Raw genomic sequence first — 20,287 nt, 5'->3', positions numbered from 1 at the left:
TTTTTGAAGTCATTGAATGCAGTGGGCTTATTAATTCTTTAAAACAAATTCTCTCTCAAAAAATTATTTACGAATAATTATATATAATTATATATAAAAAATAATTTGGCAATACTCAAAATTGCTATATATTCAGTCAAAAATTCAATTAATTAATAAAATAATACAATTTTAATGTTGTACTTTAATACTATTCGAAATACCTTGTTATTGAAAGCAAAAGTTTATATTAAGAATGTAGTTTTTTCCGTTTCAAAACAGACGTTAAAATTCAATCTAAAATTCTACACTAAAATTTTACACCTACGCCCCTGAAAAACATAGAATTTAAGAAACATGTATATTATCACGTTTTCCGTCAATCTGAAAAACTATCAGCAAAATATTTACTCAACCTTCTATTTTTACTTTAGGCTCAATTTTAAAAAAGAACACTTAGTAATTTGTTCAAACATTTATTATGTTAATTAATAATTATTTTATTAAATTTTATATTTTAATATATATATTTATTAATAATATATAATAATTTAATATATATTAAATTAATAAATATATTTAATATATATAAATACATAAAACTATATATGAATATTATATTATATTAATATTAATATATTATAATGTATTGATATAAAATATATTAAATATATTTTTAATATTTAATATATTTATATAAATATATTTAATATATTAAAACTAAATATTTATATAATGACTATTTTAGCAATGTGAGTATCTTTGATTCATAAGAGGAAAATAAGAGGAAGTTTTTATTAACAATTTTACTTGCTGTGTTTATATTAGAACGAAATCATAAACCAGCTGTAGAATAATTGAATTAATTAATTAATTATAATTTTATTTTCAATTGTTAATTTTCAAAACTATTCTGTTCGTAGAGGCATTATTTGTTGCATGATTTGTTCTTTCTTATGTATAGAACCTAATCTAGGAACGTAATGCTGAGAAAGTCATGCTAATGTTACTCCACTAGTCGCAATTTCTTTATAATATTTTCTTTTTATTATGATAATAAATATATACTAACCTTTCTAATAATTATATACTGCAACATATGTATAACTAAATAAAAATAAATAAACAAGCGATAAAAAAATGTTTTAATGATTAATATTAAAATTGTTTCAGTATTGCTCCCTATTCTTATAAACAAATATAAGAAAATGTTTAGAATATATTCTTTTTTCCAAAATTTTGTTTAAGTGGTTTGTGTTTGTTTACTATATAAGACAAACACCAATGGGCGATTTCACAATCATAACTTATTTCATTAACTTTGTTGACTTAAGTCATACTTAAATCAATTTTGAGACTTAAGTTGCTACGGTGAAGTTGGGTCTAAGTGTGGCATATTTCCAATGAAAAATTTAATAAAAAATCACAGCGTTGCGGAGAAAAATATCTTAATTTTGGGTTTATTTTTATTAAAACTAACAAAATCACCAAAATAACACTGTTAATTATAAAACTATAAAACAAAAAAATAAAATTATTAATTTAAATAATTTGTATGCAATCTATTACACAAGTCTATAATATTAAGTAAATTTATTTGCATGTAAATACAACTAACAAATACTAATCTTCTACGAGTTTATATCTACATTAATACAAAACTTGTGTACAACAAGTGCCATATGAAATTTCAAATCAAACAAAAGCAAAAAAAAAATTAATAAATACATGTATTATTATTTTTATTAATTACAACATAGCCTATTATTATTTTCAAATCCACTTTATTCTGTTCTGAAAAATTATTCTGTTTTGCAGAATCAATATATTTGTTTAATCCGGCAAATGAAAACTTTTCATCTTCCACTTTTAATTCATTTTTATTTATGTGAATTATAATTTATATAAGCTAAATCGTCATTTAACCATTCATTAATTTAGACCGATGTATATAAATGTACATACCTTCTGTTAAAAAAGTATTTTGTAAATAAAACACACAAATTTAAATTTTATTCCAAATTTATTTTATGTCCTTCAAAATATGCTCCTTTTATTCTCTTTTATCGATTAAATCGACTCAAAGCGCTTACCACGAAGGGACAATTTGAGTTTCGGGAACAGGAAAAAGTCGCACGGATCCAGATCTGGCGAATATGGTGACTAAGCGATGACAATGGTGCCGTGTTTGGTCAAAAATTTGCGTACAACAAGAATGTTCCATAACAGCTGCTGTAAGCAAACTAATTGACAGATGGCGCTCAAATTTGTACCACATGTCAAGAAAGGGTGTACTAACATGACAAAAAAAAATTACTTAAGGAGTAGTTAACAAAAAAAATCCGGATACTTTTTGAGCAGAAGGTATATCTGCTACTACAATATTTTTACCAATTAACTTATTATCTATGTGATGTTAGATTCTCCAAGCAGCAGGTTTAAAGAAAAATCATATTCAGACGGCGTCACTCTCGTGTTGAAATATTTATCCTAACACAGTTTTATTATGATTCCCCTTCCCACCTTCTTAAAATGAGTAATAACAAATGTATTACCCTAAAACCTAAATATTCGTCCAGATTCAATGAAGTCGTTCTCAATGGTGATCGAAATGTGTGACAAAAACCTTCAGGAATCTGGTTCTAAGTATGGTTGTGATAATAGTCCTTCAGTGTAATAATGATAAAAACCCATTAATATAAAATTTTTGTACAAGTATTTCAACTGACATAAGGGACACGTCAAAAGGAAAATTTTTTTTAATTTTTTAATTATCAGGAAACATTAAAAGGAACAAAAGAAAGAAGGAATACAAAAACCAATTTTTAAAAGTGAATTCTATCATTCAAACATTATAAGTATGAGTAAAATCTATTAGCAAGCTCTTACATCTAAATTAATAAGCATATTTTCTTAAAAATTGTGTCTACTTAGTATTAAAATACCTCAAGTTTCGTTATTAAATTTTATTATTTAAAAACATTAAGTCCTTTTTTTCCATATCATTATACTCTGGCAGCCTCATTGTATTTAAGCGATCAACTTTACATCCGTTCTATCCAAATGGCAACACATAGATATTTTGTCACATATATCATATACATTTTATATGGTATTTTACGGTGCAAAATATTTAAGAAAACTAGAGTCTAAATTATTCAATAAATAATGTTTCGAATTGTAGAACCAACATTGCATATAATTTCAGTTGGAAATACTACGTTATATGGATTATTGAATATCGCTAAGCTGATACCTGATACTAAGCTGATTTTTGTAAAATAAATTCGTATTAAAATGAGCACAATCTTCGATAGACGCCAATTATTCATTTAAGATCTGTAGCAAGTTCTTCATTCCTAATATATATAAGGTATATATTTAGCCATATTTAAAACTATTTTATCGTACGAAAAATTTTCCACTGAATATGTTTCCTTAACTATGTATGTATATAATAATTTTAGTGAATTCTTTACAATTAGAACGCTAACTATTTCCTAATCAAATCAATTGCGAAAATAAAATATTTTTGCAAATTAATCACTCTTCGATTGATTTATATATCAATTAATAATATTACTTATAATTTTAGACTGCTATGTTTAACTACAATGACGCCAATAGAGAAGCCCAAGACGTTAATTCCACAAAAAAAATTTTTTGAAAAACTTTTCGTTTCTACGTCAAACTGGTTTTTTAATTAAAATATAGAATAAAACAAAGAACTTAATTTTAATTTATGGTCTTAAATATAATTCTTTAGTATAAGTAAATTTTTAATAATAAGTATATATTATCAACATTTTCAAAAAATAAATTATTTTTATCAGCAGGTGCAATTGAAAAATATTTTCAGTTTTTTTTCTTTAAACAAATAAATTAAAAGCAATTAAATACTTTAAAATTATTATTATTTTTTTTTTTTTGTTTATTGATTTTAAACCAGTTCATATATTAGGTGTTTATTTCCCACGATATGTAGATATATGTTGCTAGACGAAAACGTATCTATTTTTTTTTGTATTTTGCTAATACTTAAATTATTGAAAAAAAATGTGGCGTGCCACAAATGATAAGAAGTACTCCCATTGATACGACTTTGAAAGTTTACATCAGGGAATTTAAAGTCTATTGTTAAAAATAGTTACGCTTAGGAAATCAATCAAATATCAATAAATATTAAATACATGCCATTTGATATATATTAATAAATTAATGCAAAAATACTAGGGGACTTAGTTTTTATCAGATGATAAGTTGGCTGACTTTGCATGTTCTTGAGTTAATACCTACCAGTTTAAACCAGTTCGTGGCAGAAATAGGCATTCATGTAGGCAGATTGCAGATTGCAGGTTGTTAAAATGTCATTAGAGCATTTTGATTTATGATGGTATTTATTAGATTCATGTAGCATGTAGTGGTCTCATGTATGCGCACCTCCCTTGATTTTTGTATATATTTATTTTACTTTTTCCTTATTCTATTTTTATTATTAAACTATAATCAATATTTGAAGTAGCAGTCATAAAAATATTTTAAGAATATATTTACTTCTATATACCTGGTTTCTTAAGTAAACACATTTCTCATATATAAATATTTTAAGATTATGTTGAACCCATGATCAGTACTTGAATTTTGTGCTTATTTCATTGTTTTACAACCTTTTAAGAAAGTTGCTTTGGAGTAGATTTGTATAGAAGCGTTACGCATTTATTTCAATATAACACAGCATCAAGCCTCAAAAAAAGGTAGAGAGAACATTATTATGGAGGAGTTTTAGCACCTCAACCTCAACATGTATTGTGTTTTGTTCATATAGTTTGACCATCACCCCTATAGTATTGAATACTTTAGGGCCAGTTGCTGTCCATGAATAAGTACTCGTACAGTAGTATTAGTTAACGTTATAAATTTTGCTTACTATATTCTTACTATGTACAAATAATCTTCTGAACATGTTTTAATTTCGTCAATAGTAAATATAAGGTCCTTCGGAAAGTTAATTCGAATTTAATATATAATTAACTTGATGCTTTTATTCCCTTTTGGTACTGTTTCAGCGGAAATTTACATCTAAATTTGATTTTACCACAACTCGAAGCAAAATATTTGATAGTTATAATTTTATAAATAAAATTTTTAATTTTTAATTGATAATAAAAAAAAATTTAATTACAAAATACTAATTGGTAAATGTATAGTACTAAATATATTAACTTCAACAATGCATGCATATAACAAATAAATTATATACAATGTACCACATATAAATCCTAGTCTTGTATTTAATACAAAATTTGTTAAAAGAAAAATTAAATATAACACAATTATAGACAACAACAAAGTAGCAGAGTCTATAGCTATTGTATGTGAATTAATTTGAACGAAATATTTGCCCGGATACTTTGGAAAAAAGTAACCTTTGATCAACCACGGCACGCCAAGACAAAAAAGTATATCATATGTATTAGAACTCAGTGCATTACAAATAGACATTGAACCATAACCTAAAATTGAATATAACAAAATATATCCCACAATAAAAACAGAAAATAAAACATACCTTTAGTTGTAACGATTATACCAGATATAGCTTCAGGTATGCTAGCACCAAGTGCTAAGAAAGTTATACCCATTATGGTGTCAGGAACAAAGAAATGGTATCCTAAAAAATGTATTTCATTAACATTATTTTATATAAAAATAAAAAATGATTGATGTACCCAAAACGGTTAGCATCCATGACACCATATATGTTTCGATACTTATCCATATGATGCACATTATTAAACTACAGATACAAACAATATAATGACAATCTCTTCGACAAATCGGTATTGTCAAATAATATGCGAAATATACAGGCCATATTATACACCAAATACATTTGTTACTTAAGCTTTCTCCATGAGGATAACGGCAAATATTGTACATACTATCATCATTATTTATAAAATACTCATTTGGAGACTGGCAATTCTCTGTAATACGTGTGTTCTTGAAAGACAAATACGAATGCAACTTGGGATCTAAAATATGAAATATAAATTAAATAAAACAAAACAAAAATTTTCTTTACTTATCACTAAATTTTGCACCCTTAAGTCGAAAATTAGTGTCGTCAAGTATAATGAAAATAAGCAAACCATAAACAATGCCTCCTTCCAAGTCACAATACTGTCCCAAATTATACAGGTTAATGCAACTATCGAAATAATATACCAAACTATATCTCTGGTTATGGGCCACCAATATAAATATGCTGTCTAAAATTTAAATTATATAGTATGATTATTTTTCGGCACACTTTCTTAGTAATAAACCATACCACACCAGAAAATAATCCTAATATGGCCGGCATAGCTAGGGTATTGAATACAGATGATCCTACAATTGTGCCAATACCAATATCACCTTCCGTCACGAATGTTGCAATCATATTTACAAATAATTCTGGTGCTGATGTTGTTGCCGCCAAAAATGTTTCGCCCGCTATATAATAGGGCACTTTAAGTTCTATAAGGATTATACATTTATTTTAGTGACTGAGTATAATTATAATTTTCTTTTCTTATGTTCTTACTGTAACATAAATTTTCCACAGTTGTTACCAAAAATTGATCACATATGATTGCCAATGCTAAAAAGAGGTAAACACTTATCAGAAATGCTATTCCTGCATAGTCAAAGCGTGGTGGTATACCAGTTAATAGATCTGGAAATTTTTTTATCGCCGCTAACGTGCAGTTGCTTACTTTGTAATCATAATCCGTTTCATCATAATCGATGTCCTCAAAATCTTTCAAATGCGTCATTTTTTAATTGATTATAAAAAAAAATTGATTAATAAATCTTTGAGTAATATGTTAAAGATGTTGATAACATGTATATTAATAAATAATATAAATTAAAGCATATATATAATTTTAGAACTCTACTGAAATAGTAAAATATATTATAAACCTATGCTATACTATTTAAAAATCATATACCTACATTTTGACATTATTGATAATGCCAAAATATGGAAGTTTTTTATAAGTTAGCTCTCAAATGGAATAAAATAGCAGTGTAGTTATTCTTGAAATCACGAAACTTTAAAGATGAGAATCAGTGGCGTTAAATCAGTGGCGTTATTCGTAAGACTATATGGTGCTGAAAAAATAATACATTTAACTCGATCAGAATCGACATTCAACATGATAATGACTTATCACTTTTGTAACAAATATTAAAATCTATTTAAAATAAGTTATATAATAACATAGGCTTTTTTCACTGACGCACTCTGACTTCTGCTCTTGCTTTAATAAGTATTCATCATTCCATTTTGATTGATAGAGATCCAAAAAAATCAAAACTTTAAATTAGAAAGTAATTTCATCGGCAGCTATTTTATTATAACCGCAGCTGATAATTACCAAACGACGTTTAATGATTTCCTGAACAATGTAGAGCACCAGTATTTCACAGAGAGAAGTTGTACTTGCGTGATTCAGCTAGAAATTTAATGCACTTCTACTTCCAATTTATGGATCAACTACAATATTAAATAGTAAAAATTGTAACTTCACTAACTAGTGCAACTGTTATACTGCAACTTAGAAATTATGGTATACTCTTCGTTTTAGAACGTTAGCTTTATCGCTTAGTTTAAATTCCCCAAGGAAACTACTTTTGTTTATTAATATAAACAGATTCGCAAGAGCACTAGATCAGTTATGGGCAAAGCGATTCCTAGTAACAAATCTTCGGAATAAATGATTGAGTATTTTTCAACTACATAAATTTATGCATCCCAGAAATAATCATCCCTATTAATAAACAAATTGCCCAACTGCTGCCCCACATTGTATAAGTTGTTGGTTTATTATCCATATTGGGCATAACTTGTGCTTTTAAGATTATTATTTGTCTATTAAAATTAATAATTCTCCAAAATTTAGAGTTCCAGATCAGTGTATATTTAAATAAAAATATGGTTATTGGTACAGAGATACCTGTGTTGAGTTTAGACTGAATAAAGAAGACCAAAATATATCTGTATGCAATCTGGCCACTTTCCACTAAAACGAAATCTCATAGAAATGTCACATAGAGATATCAATCTTATGGTAGGTTTACTAACAGGTATTTATAGGTTAGGAAACTATGTCAGAAGATGGAATCCCTTCTTCAATCATAACTGTCGCAACTGTGGAGAGAACAATGAAAGTGCCTCTCATCAACTCTGTCTTTATTCAGCTCATGTACGAATGCGACTAAATATTTTAGAGAGTCCGTTCCTTGAATCGAATCTTGAACAATTATAAGATCACAGACTAAACCGCATTTTAAGGTTTGACAAAGGTTATAGATAATTTTAAACCTAGAATTTCCTTAATAAACGGTAACATAGTGGGTAATAGGCCTAAATGGATGACCTAGGGAATGCCAGTATAACCTAACCTAACCTAGTTAAACGTTTATAACTACAACTCCAGATTAGAATCCAATCTTGTATGAAGTTTTAATTTTTGTTTTTTAGATTAATGTTTTTTATTTTATTAATATTATTTTTATATTACGTTTTTGTAAAAATTATATTAAAATTATAACATATCTGCCTATCTATTAAAATACAAATATATTTTTGAGAGTTTTCTTTTCAAGTCAATAAAAAAATTTTTTTCCACGTATGAAAGTTCTAACTGTATTAACTTAAATATATGCTTCTTAATATAATAACAGAATTTGGAAAACAAATATTTAACCATCAAGCAAAATTTTATGATTATCCTTAAATATGAAAAAGTATTTAAAATTAATGGACGATGCAATTGTCCTGCTTTTTGAAGAAAAATAAAATAATATTCATTTTATTCACATATTTAATGTATATTTTATTACATATATAAATATATCAATTCTGTACTTTATTATTACTCGTATATTTGCATAAAGTTTTAAAAATAATAAGTTTAAAAATAAATAAAACAATTGCTTAAAATATTCTTTATCTCACTTTTTATTAGCTTTTATTATTATATGTATGTTGGAACTTATTGGTAGTTTATTAATAAATTTATTTTTTTTTTAAATAATAATGTTTAATTCTTAAATATTATAATATTATGGAAACATTAAAAAATGTGTATTTTTTTCAAAAATTTATTATATACATATAATAAAGTTTTATGTCATTACTACATTACAGCGTAAAAATACATTGTACAATCAAGTAAAATAATTAATATAGTATGTTTTATATTAAAAATTTTTAATTATATCTCATAGTATTATAAAGATAATATGACTTTTAAATTAATACAACAAAAATATGTCCCATAGATAATAACTATTAGGTTGCAGTACCGTTTCGCTTAAAGGGCGAGGTCCACTAAAATCTAATTATCGATTTAATATATAATATGTGCAAATAAGAATAATTTTAATTTTTGCTCTTTTTTTTGTAAATATATAAAATTAAATTTTTCAATTTAACTATGTTATAGTTAATATAAATTAGGTTATTAAAATTATTATTTAAATGAAACTCTATTAATTTTTTCATTGAGTTTTTATTTACATAAATTATAACTTCTCTTTATTCAACTTATATATTAAAAGTAATCCGAACTAACTAAAATGTGAAAATCTAAATTAATGATACAATAAACAGTATTTATGTTATAAATGTTTTTTATAACAAAGTAAATTTTTTCATTCAAAACTTAAAAAAATATTCAAACTAAGCATTTCAAGGACTGACCGTTGCGTTTGTATTTTGTTTGGTTTTCATTAAAAACTCTTTGCAACAATGCGAAAGATATATATATATATATTTTCGAAACTTTTCAAACGAAAATTAATTCTTAAACTAAACTTCATACAGCTTTTACACTTGAAAGCTTCATGACCGACCACAAGTCGGTAGATTCACACGGAAGAATACGTTCAGTTCTATTAGTGAAGCGAATACCAAGAAGACTAAATACATAACCAAACACGCCGTACCGACTTTCTTATCGAGTTTGAATTTGTTGAAGGAGAATGTGATGTAGAGCAAAAATAGAGTTGATAACAGCGTTATTGCAGAATATTCTAGACCAGCTGAATTGATGCCAACATAGTTTTGTCCAGGTTGTATAGGGAAGAAGACTGCCTTGATCAGCCATGGTACGCCTAAGCAGAGCAAAATATCAAACGTATTTGAACCAATTGAATTACAGATACCCATCGAACCATGACCTGTAAAAATATGAAAATGAAATTAATTTTTATTTGTGTTAATAATGTATTTCATATATTTATTTACTTAAATTACTTATTGAGTTTTCTAAATTTATACAATACAAATTTATATATGTGAGTTCTACTTTAATAAATTTTTTTTTATTAATCTGTACTTCACTGATATTACATATCATAGTTAATTTCATAGAGAAATAAATTCAATATATAATGTTTTTTATCACTGCCTGCTACTTGATATAAAATGTCCTGTAAAGCATAATAATATAATATAATTAAAGTATAAAGAAATATATTATAATAATGTGAATATGTTATAATAATAGTAATAGTAACATTATTAACAGAAAATATTCCGCATCAAGGTGTAATATATTTATAGACTAAGGAGACACATTGCCCGATGTTAAAAAAATTTAAATAAGTTCCTTTGTCAAAACCAATATGCTTTGTTATTATTTTTCTTAATGAAATCCATACACTCTGCAGTGTTTTCACATCTAAAACAGTTTATCATGTTCTATTTAATTTATATTGACTTTGAGATGCTAGTTTGTAAATAGAAGAACTTTTATGTAAATCTTACTCATGTTGTGTCTTTTTCGAGTGAGTTCATCTGGGCACTTTTACTCCTTGATATCTGGAGGGTTTGTGTAGAGTCCCACCCTTCTCACTGACTAATTTATGTATTCCTCAAAAGCTTCATAGTTATTTGATGACTGATCTAAGATCTGAGCACCGTATAGCTTCAAAGTTCCTTATGTATTTTTTGACCGGGTTTATTCTAAGGTCTCTTAGCATGTCATTTGTGCGGATGTACTAAGGCACATCATTTTAATTAATTTTTGCTACAGAGTTCTATAGAATACTTGTAGACTTCAGTGCTATAATGTTTTGTAATAGTTGTATATTTAAGAAATCATTTCCTGACTTTTTTAGGTATCATTTTGAATTTGTGCTACCAAATCTAAGTGATTTCAATATAAATAGTGCAAATATCTTATTGGTGTTCAATACGTAATGCTGTAAAATATTTCAATCATTTCTCCATTACATTAACACATTTCAGTATGCAATTTTTGTGTCTTTCACAAGACTACAATTCTTAATATATATATATATATGTATGCTTAAGAAAATCACATAAAGCAGAGAAGGAATTTAAAAACAACCATATGGTTTTTGTATTTATTGCTTAAAACAAATAATTTAAAATTTTTACAGTTATATATATAATAGGTATTGAAGTCAATAACACCTGATTGTAGCTCACTTTAAAACCAGAAATTTTTTTTTTGCAATATGCAAATTAACAAATTTAAATTAAATTTGGTATTATGAGTAACAGTTTAATTTCTCTTCTCTTTGAACAGCTTGTGTTTTTATAAAAATATTTCTCGATATTTTTGATATCAAAAATAAAATAAAATATTGCCTAACATAGGGAAGAACTCCCGATCTCGAGTCAGTAAGTTATAGCAATATGTATTTTCTTCACAAAACAGCTGTATATAACATATTTATATGTATATGCAGTTGGGGATATAGCTCAGGGGTAGAGCATTCGGCTGCAGTCCGACAGGTCCCTGGTTCAAATCCGGGTGTCCCCTAATTTTTTTATACTTATAAAAATGCAACTTATACATATGCATAATTTTACGTTCAAAATATATGTCTCGTGCATATATAGTAAAAATAACAAAAAAATAAAATAAAGTACATTTATATTAAAAAATATAAATAAAATTTGATAAATATATACATATATTCAAATTTTTAATAAAACTTTTCGACGCTTTATAAACTCTATAAGTGTGCATTGCTCACCTCTTTTTGCTACAATAACACTGGATACGGCTTCAGGTACACTTGTTCCTGCTGCCAAAAATGTGATGCCCATAACTGAATCCGGAATTTTCAATGTATCACCTTAACAATGAGAACAAATTTTAAATATTAAGAATAAATGTAATTATAAGTCGCTTATACCAATTATTGTTATCATCCAAGCAACAACGTATGACAGTGAACCAATCCACACTATGCACATAATGAATGTCAAGGGAAATATTTTATTATTTTTGGTTTTCTTGCAATCTGGTATTGCGATGCGAAAAAGCAAATGTATTGGCCAAATTATAATCCAAGTAAATTGTGCGAAACAACTTTTGCCCTTTGGATAGCGCAGTAACGAGTAACCCTCCTCTTCGGGCTCTGCTTCCTTTTGTGCTGATGTTGTGCCAGGTTCAGTGTTCTCAATAGATAATGTGACAGGAGCATTTGATGATATGGGCGCTGTAACAGTTCCGGTTACGGAAGCCGTTGTTGTGGTTTGTGTTGAAGTTGTGACTATTGAAAGAGGTTGCATTTTGGATGAATCATTATTGACACCACCGTTAAGTTGTATTGTGGATATATTTTGGCATATGCGATTTTCAACAATATCTGAAATGTGACGAATTTTGTTATTAAAAAATTTAATATTGTCTGATTATTTATTTCATATATAAAGAGTTTATATAAATAGTGTAACAACCTGTAGGTTCCTTCTCATTACTGTTTTTTGTGTGTATGCTGCAATTGGAGGAGCGGCTTCGGGAGCGCGCCTGTTTTACTCCACCTGTGAGTGTGTAAAAGTATCAATGTTATGTTACTGTTTGTATTGTATATGTAAGTATTGCATAGTTTATTATTATTATTATGTGTATTAGGTTATGTGTATTTCTACTATTATGTTTCTATGAATATATCATGTGATAATCAATCGTGTGCACCAATATTGTTTCTCAAGAATAAGTATTACCTTTAGCGCATTTTTGAAATGCTTTATCAAAGTACATTACTGCTAAATACACTGCATACAATGAAACCAATATGAGTGCCTCGTACCACTCTACGCGTTCATCATGCATAACACAAATAAGTATTGCTACTGTTATGCCATATGCTATACTATCTCTTGTCAATGGCCACCAATCAAGTGGTATTGTCTATCAAAATTAACTCAAATTTAATTTTTAATTTCTTTATATTAATATTTCATTTTACAAACCATTCCTGCACCAATTCCACAACATGCTGCCACCGCTAATATATTAAACACAGCTGAACCCACTATAGTACCAACGCCAATATCACCTTCTGTGATAAATGTGCCAATCACGTTGACGAACAATTCCGGTGCCGATGTTGCTGCCGCCATAAATGTAGCCCCAGCAACATCATTCGACATATTTAACGCTATTACATGACATGAAAATGATTTTATCTATATTCCAAAAACTTACGACTATACTTTAGTTCACTTTACCTGCACATATTTTTTCCACGGCTGGCACGAAGTACTCATCACAGACTACAGCTAGAGCTACAAAAAGATATAGACTTGCAAGTACATGCAGTACAACAGCTCCAGCCTGTCTTTGTGCTTCTGTGAATAAATCTTTGGGAAAATCATCAATAGCGGGTTGAGTGCAATTTATATCTGAAATATTTAATAAATATAGATTATTAATAATATATTTTTTTTTGGTGACAAATAAGTTTATTATGTATATCTTAAATATATAACGTACGATTTCAACATTTACCGTATAAATTAATATTTATCAAGACCTTGGTTTTTATCTTGCCTTGATTTTCACATATAAGAATCAGGTCACATTGATTTTTTCACACCCAATAAAATTGTAATAATAACAGCAATAAAAGTATTTATTTACTAAACAAAAGCCCATCTTTTAATATTGCAAGCTAAATTATAAATTAATTTTTACTGCAGTAATATACTTTTAGCACAATATTGACCCAAATATCCATCCTCTACTTTTATAATAGATTTAATATTTATGTAATCCTATGTATATGTGTATTAACTGATAAAAAATCAAATCGATTCATTTGAAGGTGTATAGTATATCATTAATAAAGTGAAAAACGATTCTGTGATTTTTTTATAATTTGCTGACAAGTTCTGAATTTTATTATCCTAATAAAAAATATATTTTATAATTCTTTGTTCTAGCTTGTTTTTATTATCGAAAATTGATCATAAAATTCTTTCGAATGAACACAAACAAGCATTGTTATAAGTACATACAGAGTATTTCAGACCCTGTTTCCTTCGTCTATGAAACTAAAGAAACCCGTATTGTGCGATGTGCATTTTCAGTTTCAGTTAAGTTACAGTAATAGTAATACAGTAATAATAATTTTGATAAATTAATGTTGTTTCCGTATTTATTTAATAATTCCCTATATTTTTCACACAGAATGCAAATCTTATTTCTCAGTGTGTTTTAACAAAAATGAAATTTTAGCAATATGAACAAAAAAGAGAGAACTCTAATACCACCAAAACTAAAATTTACGAAGTCTTAATCCAGGAATGCAATTATTACTGTTAAATATACAGAATTATGCAGAATATATAGGATACATTTCAATATATTATTCAGATTTTGTCATTATGTGTGAAATATAACATCAGTCAAATATCTTCCATGGAATACCTTACAATTCTGGATCATTTTCACAAAACAAAGTCGAGCAATTACAAACGGTATCATCGTGTCGAATTCACAACACCAAAACGTAAAATACAACTACTTGCTTCTTAATAGCTATACTTTTAGAAGACTATATAATTTACTATCACCATATCCGATCAGAAATAAAAGACAAAAATGTCTATTCTTACACAAACTATCACTCGCAAAAAAGGGCATATCCATCTTCGCGTTTACATTCCTTAAATTTATTGTAGTGCCATTATGGTTTCCTGATCCAAAATAACGGTTTTAAAATATATGCCGCTTTTTAAATTGCGGTATTACCATGAATGCACTACGTTTAGCTTAAGTGCGCTGTGTCTCTTGCTAGACAGGCTGTCACTAATACTTGCCATCTATATTTTATGTAATAATTTATATGTAATATGCAGTTATTGTACCAATTTAATTTTTAACTAATAGTAAGGGAAATGTACCACCGTATCACAAATGGGCATAATTTGAGCTCAAGTGGACCGCCACTCCAACTTAACCTAACGTAAAGACAACATAATTGATCATTTGTGTTGGGGTCATAGTATGATGACTTCAAATTATTTTAAATTGTTATTGCTTTTAAATTGAAAACACATAAACTTAGAACTTCCAATTATATCTTTAAAAAACTTCTTTCTCTTTGCCTATCAAATAATTTAGATACCAAGAAAGACAGCAATTAAAAAAATTTCCCGGTCACTATGACTTTTCATATCGACACTGTTAAATACTGTCTTATTTTATGGAAAATTTAAAATCTTTCTATATAAATTAATTAACATTAAAATCCAATAACTTTATATTTTTAAAGTTTACAGATCCGAAAATGTTAATTATCAAACATTGCGGATGAGTTTTTAAGTTATTGAACTTAGTTTTATTATATACATTATATTATATTATATTTATATTTATTTTGGAATGGTCAAAAACTGAAACCGAATCTGCCTAATTTTTCAAAGCTATATATAAAATTTTACAACTTTCTTCAATGTTTTTGATATTTCATTATCGAATTTTCTATTTAAAATTAGTACTTAAATATAAAACCATAAATACATCAAACCCTTTTTAATAGTTTTTATTATATTTGCATTACATTATGGAAGAAGAAAATGAGATATATCGCTCAAAATAACAAAATTGGAAACCTTTTGTACAAACTCTTTCTGAATAGGCTAAGTTTATACAATCAAATATTGTATAGAACATGCCATAATAATATTAATGGAAGAGGAAATTGATCTTGATCAGTCCCCCACACCTATAAATTCATCACTGACAATAATAAGAAGCTATACTTACATATAGTTAAGAGATGCGATTGTTGCAACGAAAAAAGGACAATATGCTTTGAAGGTTCAAATAATTTGTAAGTTTTTAGTGAACTTTTAATTATTATTATTCACACATATGCAGTTTAATAATTATTTTGATAAAAAGTTTTTAGCATACAAATTCCACTAAACAAATATTCAAGTTTTACTGAAAATACACAGAAGAACTCTGAGAGCTGATTAGGCATAACTTCCTGAAGAAAAGATAATTTTGAAACAAAAAAATAGCTTAATAAGTAACGCGTATAAGTACTAGCGTATGGAACAATTTAAAAGTGGTTTGAATTGGTTTGGTTTTGATCTAATACATTTTAAAACTGCTGGATGCCTAGTAAGATATCATTAATAAAATCAGGGTCTAGAGACCGGAGGATCGAGAAATATCGAATATCTAGCAAACGTGATTATAAGATTTGATAACAGCATTTATATGCTCTTATCAAATATTGTAAGATTTCATTAATAAAATCAGGGTCTAGAAACCGAGGGATCGAGAAATATCGAATATCTAGCAAACGTGATTATAAGATTTGATAGCATTTATATGCTCTTATCAAATATTTAACAGTGTAATCACTTTTAAATATGATTTTCAATTATATATTCGTTATACATAAAAGTTGTTTGTTCGTATTATAATGAAAGATAAGCTATAGATGCATCACTAACACACGAAAACAAAAGAACGTGACATTATCTTTAATTTCTTGAGTTTTCTGTCACTTTTTGAAGACAATTCTACGAATATTAATTTTTTCAATTTTTTGAAAAAAAAACTCCATAAACGAGTAAATAATGCACATTGTATAATTATGATTGACAACATTCAGAAAAATTTTTCTTTTACCGCAAACAAAAGGTCGTCAACTGTTTTTCGTTTGTAGATCAATCACGCAACTGGACGATTGATCTTCTACTGATACCCTTCGGTTTCGTTACTGATTTAGATTTGCAAATTATTAAATCGTTTCTATGAAACGAATTTTAGTTGTTGTTACTATTCTAAAAACTAAATAATGTTTTCAGTATCTTTCAAAATAGTTGAAACAATTTAATATTTTGCAACTCTTTTAGACCACAATTAGGAAGAAAGTCCGCATCAGTCACATAAGTTGTCAACTTATCAGCAATTGCCACAGCGAAATTGATCCTATGTTATGAGTCCTTAACCATATTCTCTTAATTTGATTCTGTCTCACTTTAGAATTTGAAAAACTGCAATAATAAATATTATCAAAACGTATTAAAAAATTGACAAAAATTCAAAATTTATATGTCTCTGATGTTTTAAATATCCCTCGTATGAGAAACAACTCAAAAAAAGAAAATAGGAAAAAATTGCTTAGCTTTCATATAGATTATGTTAACTAAAGTTTATCCCAATTATTATGAATATTATTTTTAAAGAATGCTATATTTTGAGATTAAGTATTTTTAATTAAGATTTAGATTTATTATATCAGTAACCTTTGTAATAATCATTAATATGATGAACACTAAAATGAATCTTTCAAAAAATTGATTAAAATGGCTACATATTTTAAATGAATAAAAACCATGGTAGGCTGCGAGAAATCTAAACTAGTATGGGTTTAGGATGGGCCATTAACTATAGGTAGAATTGAATTCACAAAATTTTACCCATAGGAACCCATGTTATAAAAGTATGCATCGCTTTAATCAGAATTATAGCAGTAAGAAATAGAAAAAAGGAGAACTGAATATTTCCTTATCCTTACAAAATTAACACATCCACTATGGAATGTATAAGTCATTAAAAATAAACGGACTTATCAATAGATATTCTATGTGACTACCTAGCCTTGATCTGGGTCAGGAGGAGGTCACTAGGTCGGGAACTACTCTCACCTTCCGACATTAGGAGGTCCTCAACGGACGACAATTTATCCTTCATTCGGAAGGCTGAATGTCTTCTGTTCAGTTAGGGTCTGTTGTACCACAAAAGATCAATCATGGTCGCAGTGCTCTGCTCAAGTGGGAAATAGTACCCCGTTTATTCTTATCTTCTTATCTTATCAATAGATAAGTCTGTGATTGGTATTGAATAAGAAAACTTATTTTACTTTATTAACCTAATATCTAACACTGCCGCCACTAAAACCAACCAAAAATTAGTAGAATCTACATAGATAATTTTGAATGGTTTGTTTTATATTCTTAAATATTTAAGAAATCATTTTTCTTAGTAAGTAATTTCAAATATTGTTGATTGGACTAAATCGATAAGTATAGACAAAATATTGAAGTGTAGCTGCAATATCTTCCACTGCAGGAGCAATCAATCTATATAATAATAGAAATAAATATATCTAAAAAAATAATTTTACAAAATAATAAAAATTACTGCAATAATAAGAAGTAAGTCAGTCTTACAAAAACTAAGGCGGCAACTGATAAACAAAAACTATGAACTAAAAAGCATAAATTAAACAAATAGAAAAACAACAACGCTAAGAAAGCAAAACAATAATGAAATTCACTTAAATGGCGGCAACTCTTCTATTAGTAAAAGTTGTTGTCAACAATTTATTGCAAACCTTGGAAAGATAAAACAAATTTAGTTGCGGTTGTGATGCAATCCGCAAAAGTGTAATGCGGTTTTATGCTAATTAAAATTCGCAGTTATTTCGTTTAATTGATTTTGAAGATAGCGAAATTGTAAAAAAATTACAACAACATCAATATCGGCGATTATAAGCTCAACAGCGGAAATGATAAATATAGTTGGCATTATTAAAAAAAATCCATATATTACAGAATTTATATTCTAAGCGAAACTTTAAATTGAAGATTCGCATTTATAAAAGAAACAATTTTAGATAGCTAACGAAAGTAGCTATTTTATAATCATATTTATTCGATTCTTGTATCAATTTTAATAACTAATAGATAATTCTTTATTGTTATTGAAAAAGAAGGGATAGTGCACTGCGACCTTAAAGATCTATTGTGCCCCTTAGTTGGATTAGAGTGTTCTTCAACACTCTAAATCTCTATAATCCCCATATATCCATGAAATACAGTGCCGGGCATCCCCAAGCACATGGTATGCAGTTTCTCTCTCTTCTCTACAGTATCTGCAGTCTGAGTTGGATTGAATTTCTAACTTCGATAGGTGATTATTCAATCTACAGTGATCGGTCAATAATCCCGTAATAATTCTTAGGTTATTTTTTTATTGTGCTATGCAATATTCGATGCGTTTTAGATTGTAAGTCCCTAAAAGCATTTTAGATTGTGATCAAAATTAATGTAGACTATTATTAAAAATTAAAAAAAAAAATAAATTAAATAAAAATTTTTATATATAGTGTAATGTTTTTGAACATTTATTTTAAGTAACAAATAATTGTTTTAAAAAGATAAAGGCCATTCTGTCATAAATCTTATTCACCCTGTATTTTTAGATGTTAATCGCGCATCTTAAATTGCTAAATTAGTAGTGCAATTTACAGCTTAAAGTCGTCTATTATTAAAGCAGATACGAGTGTCTGTATAAACTGTACGATTTATTGTCTGTGTGCCGCTCATAGATTCAATAAATGCCACACTTTAGTGCTAAATGCATATACTCGTATGTGAGTGGATTCGGCTTTGTAGTTTTGATTTTCCCACTTGATTAATTTAAAACTGATTTTAACAATTAAACAGAATTGAAATGCGGATGTATTTCGTATTTTTTTTTTTTTCCATCAACTTAAATCTTTTTTAGATTTTGATATGTATCTTTACAAAGGGAAGAAATAATTAAAACGTTCATATTCAAATGTACAATATCAATTATAAATTAATCTGCATAAGTAAAACTGAATCAGTATCATTATATACAAAAAAAAAAATCACAGAGATAATTATACATTTTAAGGACGCATTTTTTGATAAAATATGATTTATATATTTTATCAGTAAAATAAATCAATATACCAGTTCGTCTTTGAAGACTTAAAGACTTTTGTTTATAATTATATTAAATATTCTTTCCATCACGAACAACTTTATAAAAAATATTATGAGTATATTATAGTTAATAGTTAAATCTAACCATTTCTACACATATATGTAATATTAAAAATTAGAAAAATATAAACAAAAGCCTTAGATCAATATTAAATGTACCTTTTGCAAACCAATATACGTGTATATTTATGTAAAAAAATATACGAA

At 27.2% G+C, this 20,287-nt stretch overlaps 2 protein-coding genes and 1 non-coding gene across 4 annotated transcripts; 1 reads left to right on the top strand and 2 right to left on the bottom strand.

The window, feature by feature from the left end:
* Positions 1-5,157: 5,157 nt before the first annotated feature.
* On the bottom strand, positions 5,158-6,800 carry LOC119666568 (sodium/potassium/calcium exchanger 4-like). Its single transcript, XM_038075850.1, has 7 exons — positions 6,689-6,800; positions 6,569-6,625; positions 6,314-6,501; positions 6,065-6,251; positions 5,709-6,014; positions 5,549-5,650; positions 5,158-5,492 (listed from the first exon to the last, which is right to left on the bottom strand). The coding sequence occupies exons 1-7, from the start codon at positions 6,798-6,800 to the stop codon at positions 5,158-5,160; spliced, it is 1,287 nt and encodes a 428-aa protein (XP_037931778.1).
* Positions 6,801-9,570: 2,770 nt separating this feature from the next.
* LOC119669647 (sodium/potassium/calcium exchanger 3-like) lies at positions 9,571-13,702 on the bottom strand (the record flags this gene model as incomplete). Of its 2 annotated transcripts, XM_038079632.1 has the most annotated exon segments (7): positions 9,571-10,215; positions 12,046-12,147; positions 12,208-12,663; positions 12,755-12,838; positions 13,022-13,208; positions 13,271-13,458; positions 13,529-13,702. In XM_038079632.1, coding segments are annotated over 7 exon segments (1,529 nt in total), but the record flags the coding sequence as incomplete, so codon positions are not given.
* Positions 11,757-11,828, top strand: Trnac-gca. Its single transcript has one exon. It is a non-coding gene; the product is annotated as a tRNA-Cys (tRNA).
* Positions 13,703-20,287: the final 6,585 nt, after the last annotated feature.

Source organism: Teleopsis dalmanni, chromosome 1, assembly GCF_002237135.1.
Source record: "Teleopsis dalmanni isolate 2A chromosome 1, ASM223713v2, whole genome shotgun sequence".
Taxonomy (NCBI): Eukaryota; Metazoa; Arthropoda; class Insecta; order Diptera; family Diopsidae; genus Teleopsis; species Teleopsis dalmanni.
This window is presented reverse-complemented; position numbering and strand designations above follow the sequence as displayed.

Bases quoted from the DNA above. Each gene is read 5' to 3' on its own strand.
- LOC119666568 (XM_038075850.1), bottom strand. From the start codon at position 6,800: ATGACGCATTTGAAAGATTTTGAGGACATCGATTATGATGAAACGGAT. The intron at 6,502-6,568 runs GTAAGAACATAA...TAATCCTTATAG, and splicing joins TGTGGAAAATTTATGTTACA to AACTTAAAGTGCCCTATTAT. The intron at 6,252-6,313 runs GTATGGTTTATT...TTTAAATTTTAG, and splicing joins TAGGATTATTTTCTGGTGTG to ACAGCATATTTATATTGGTG.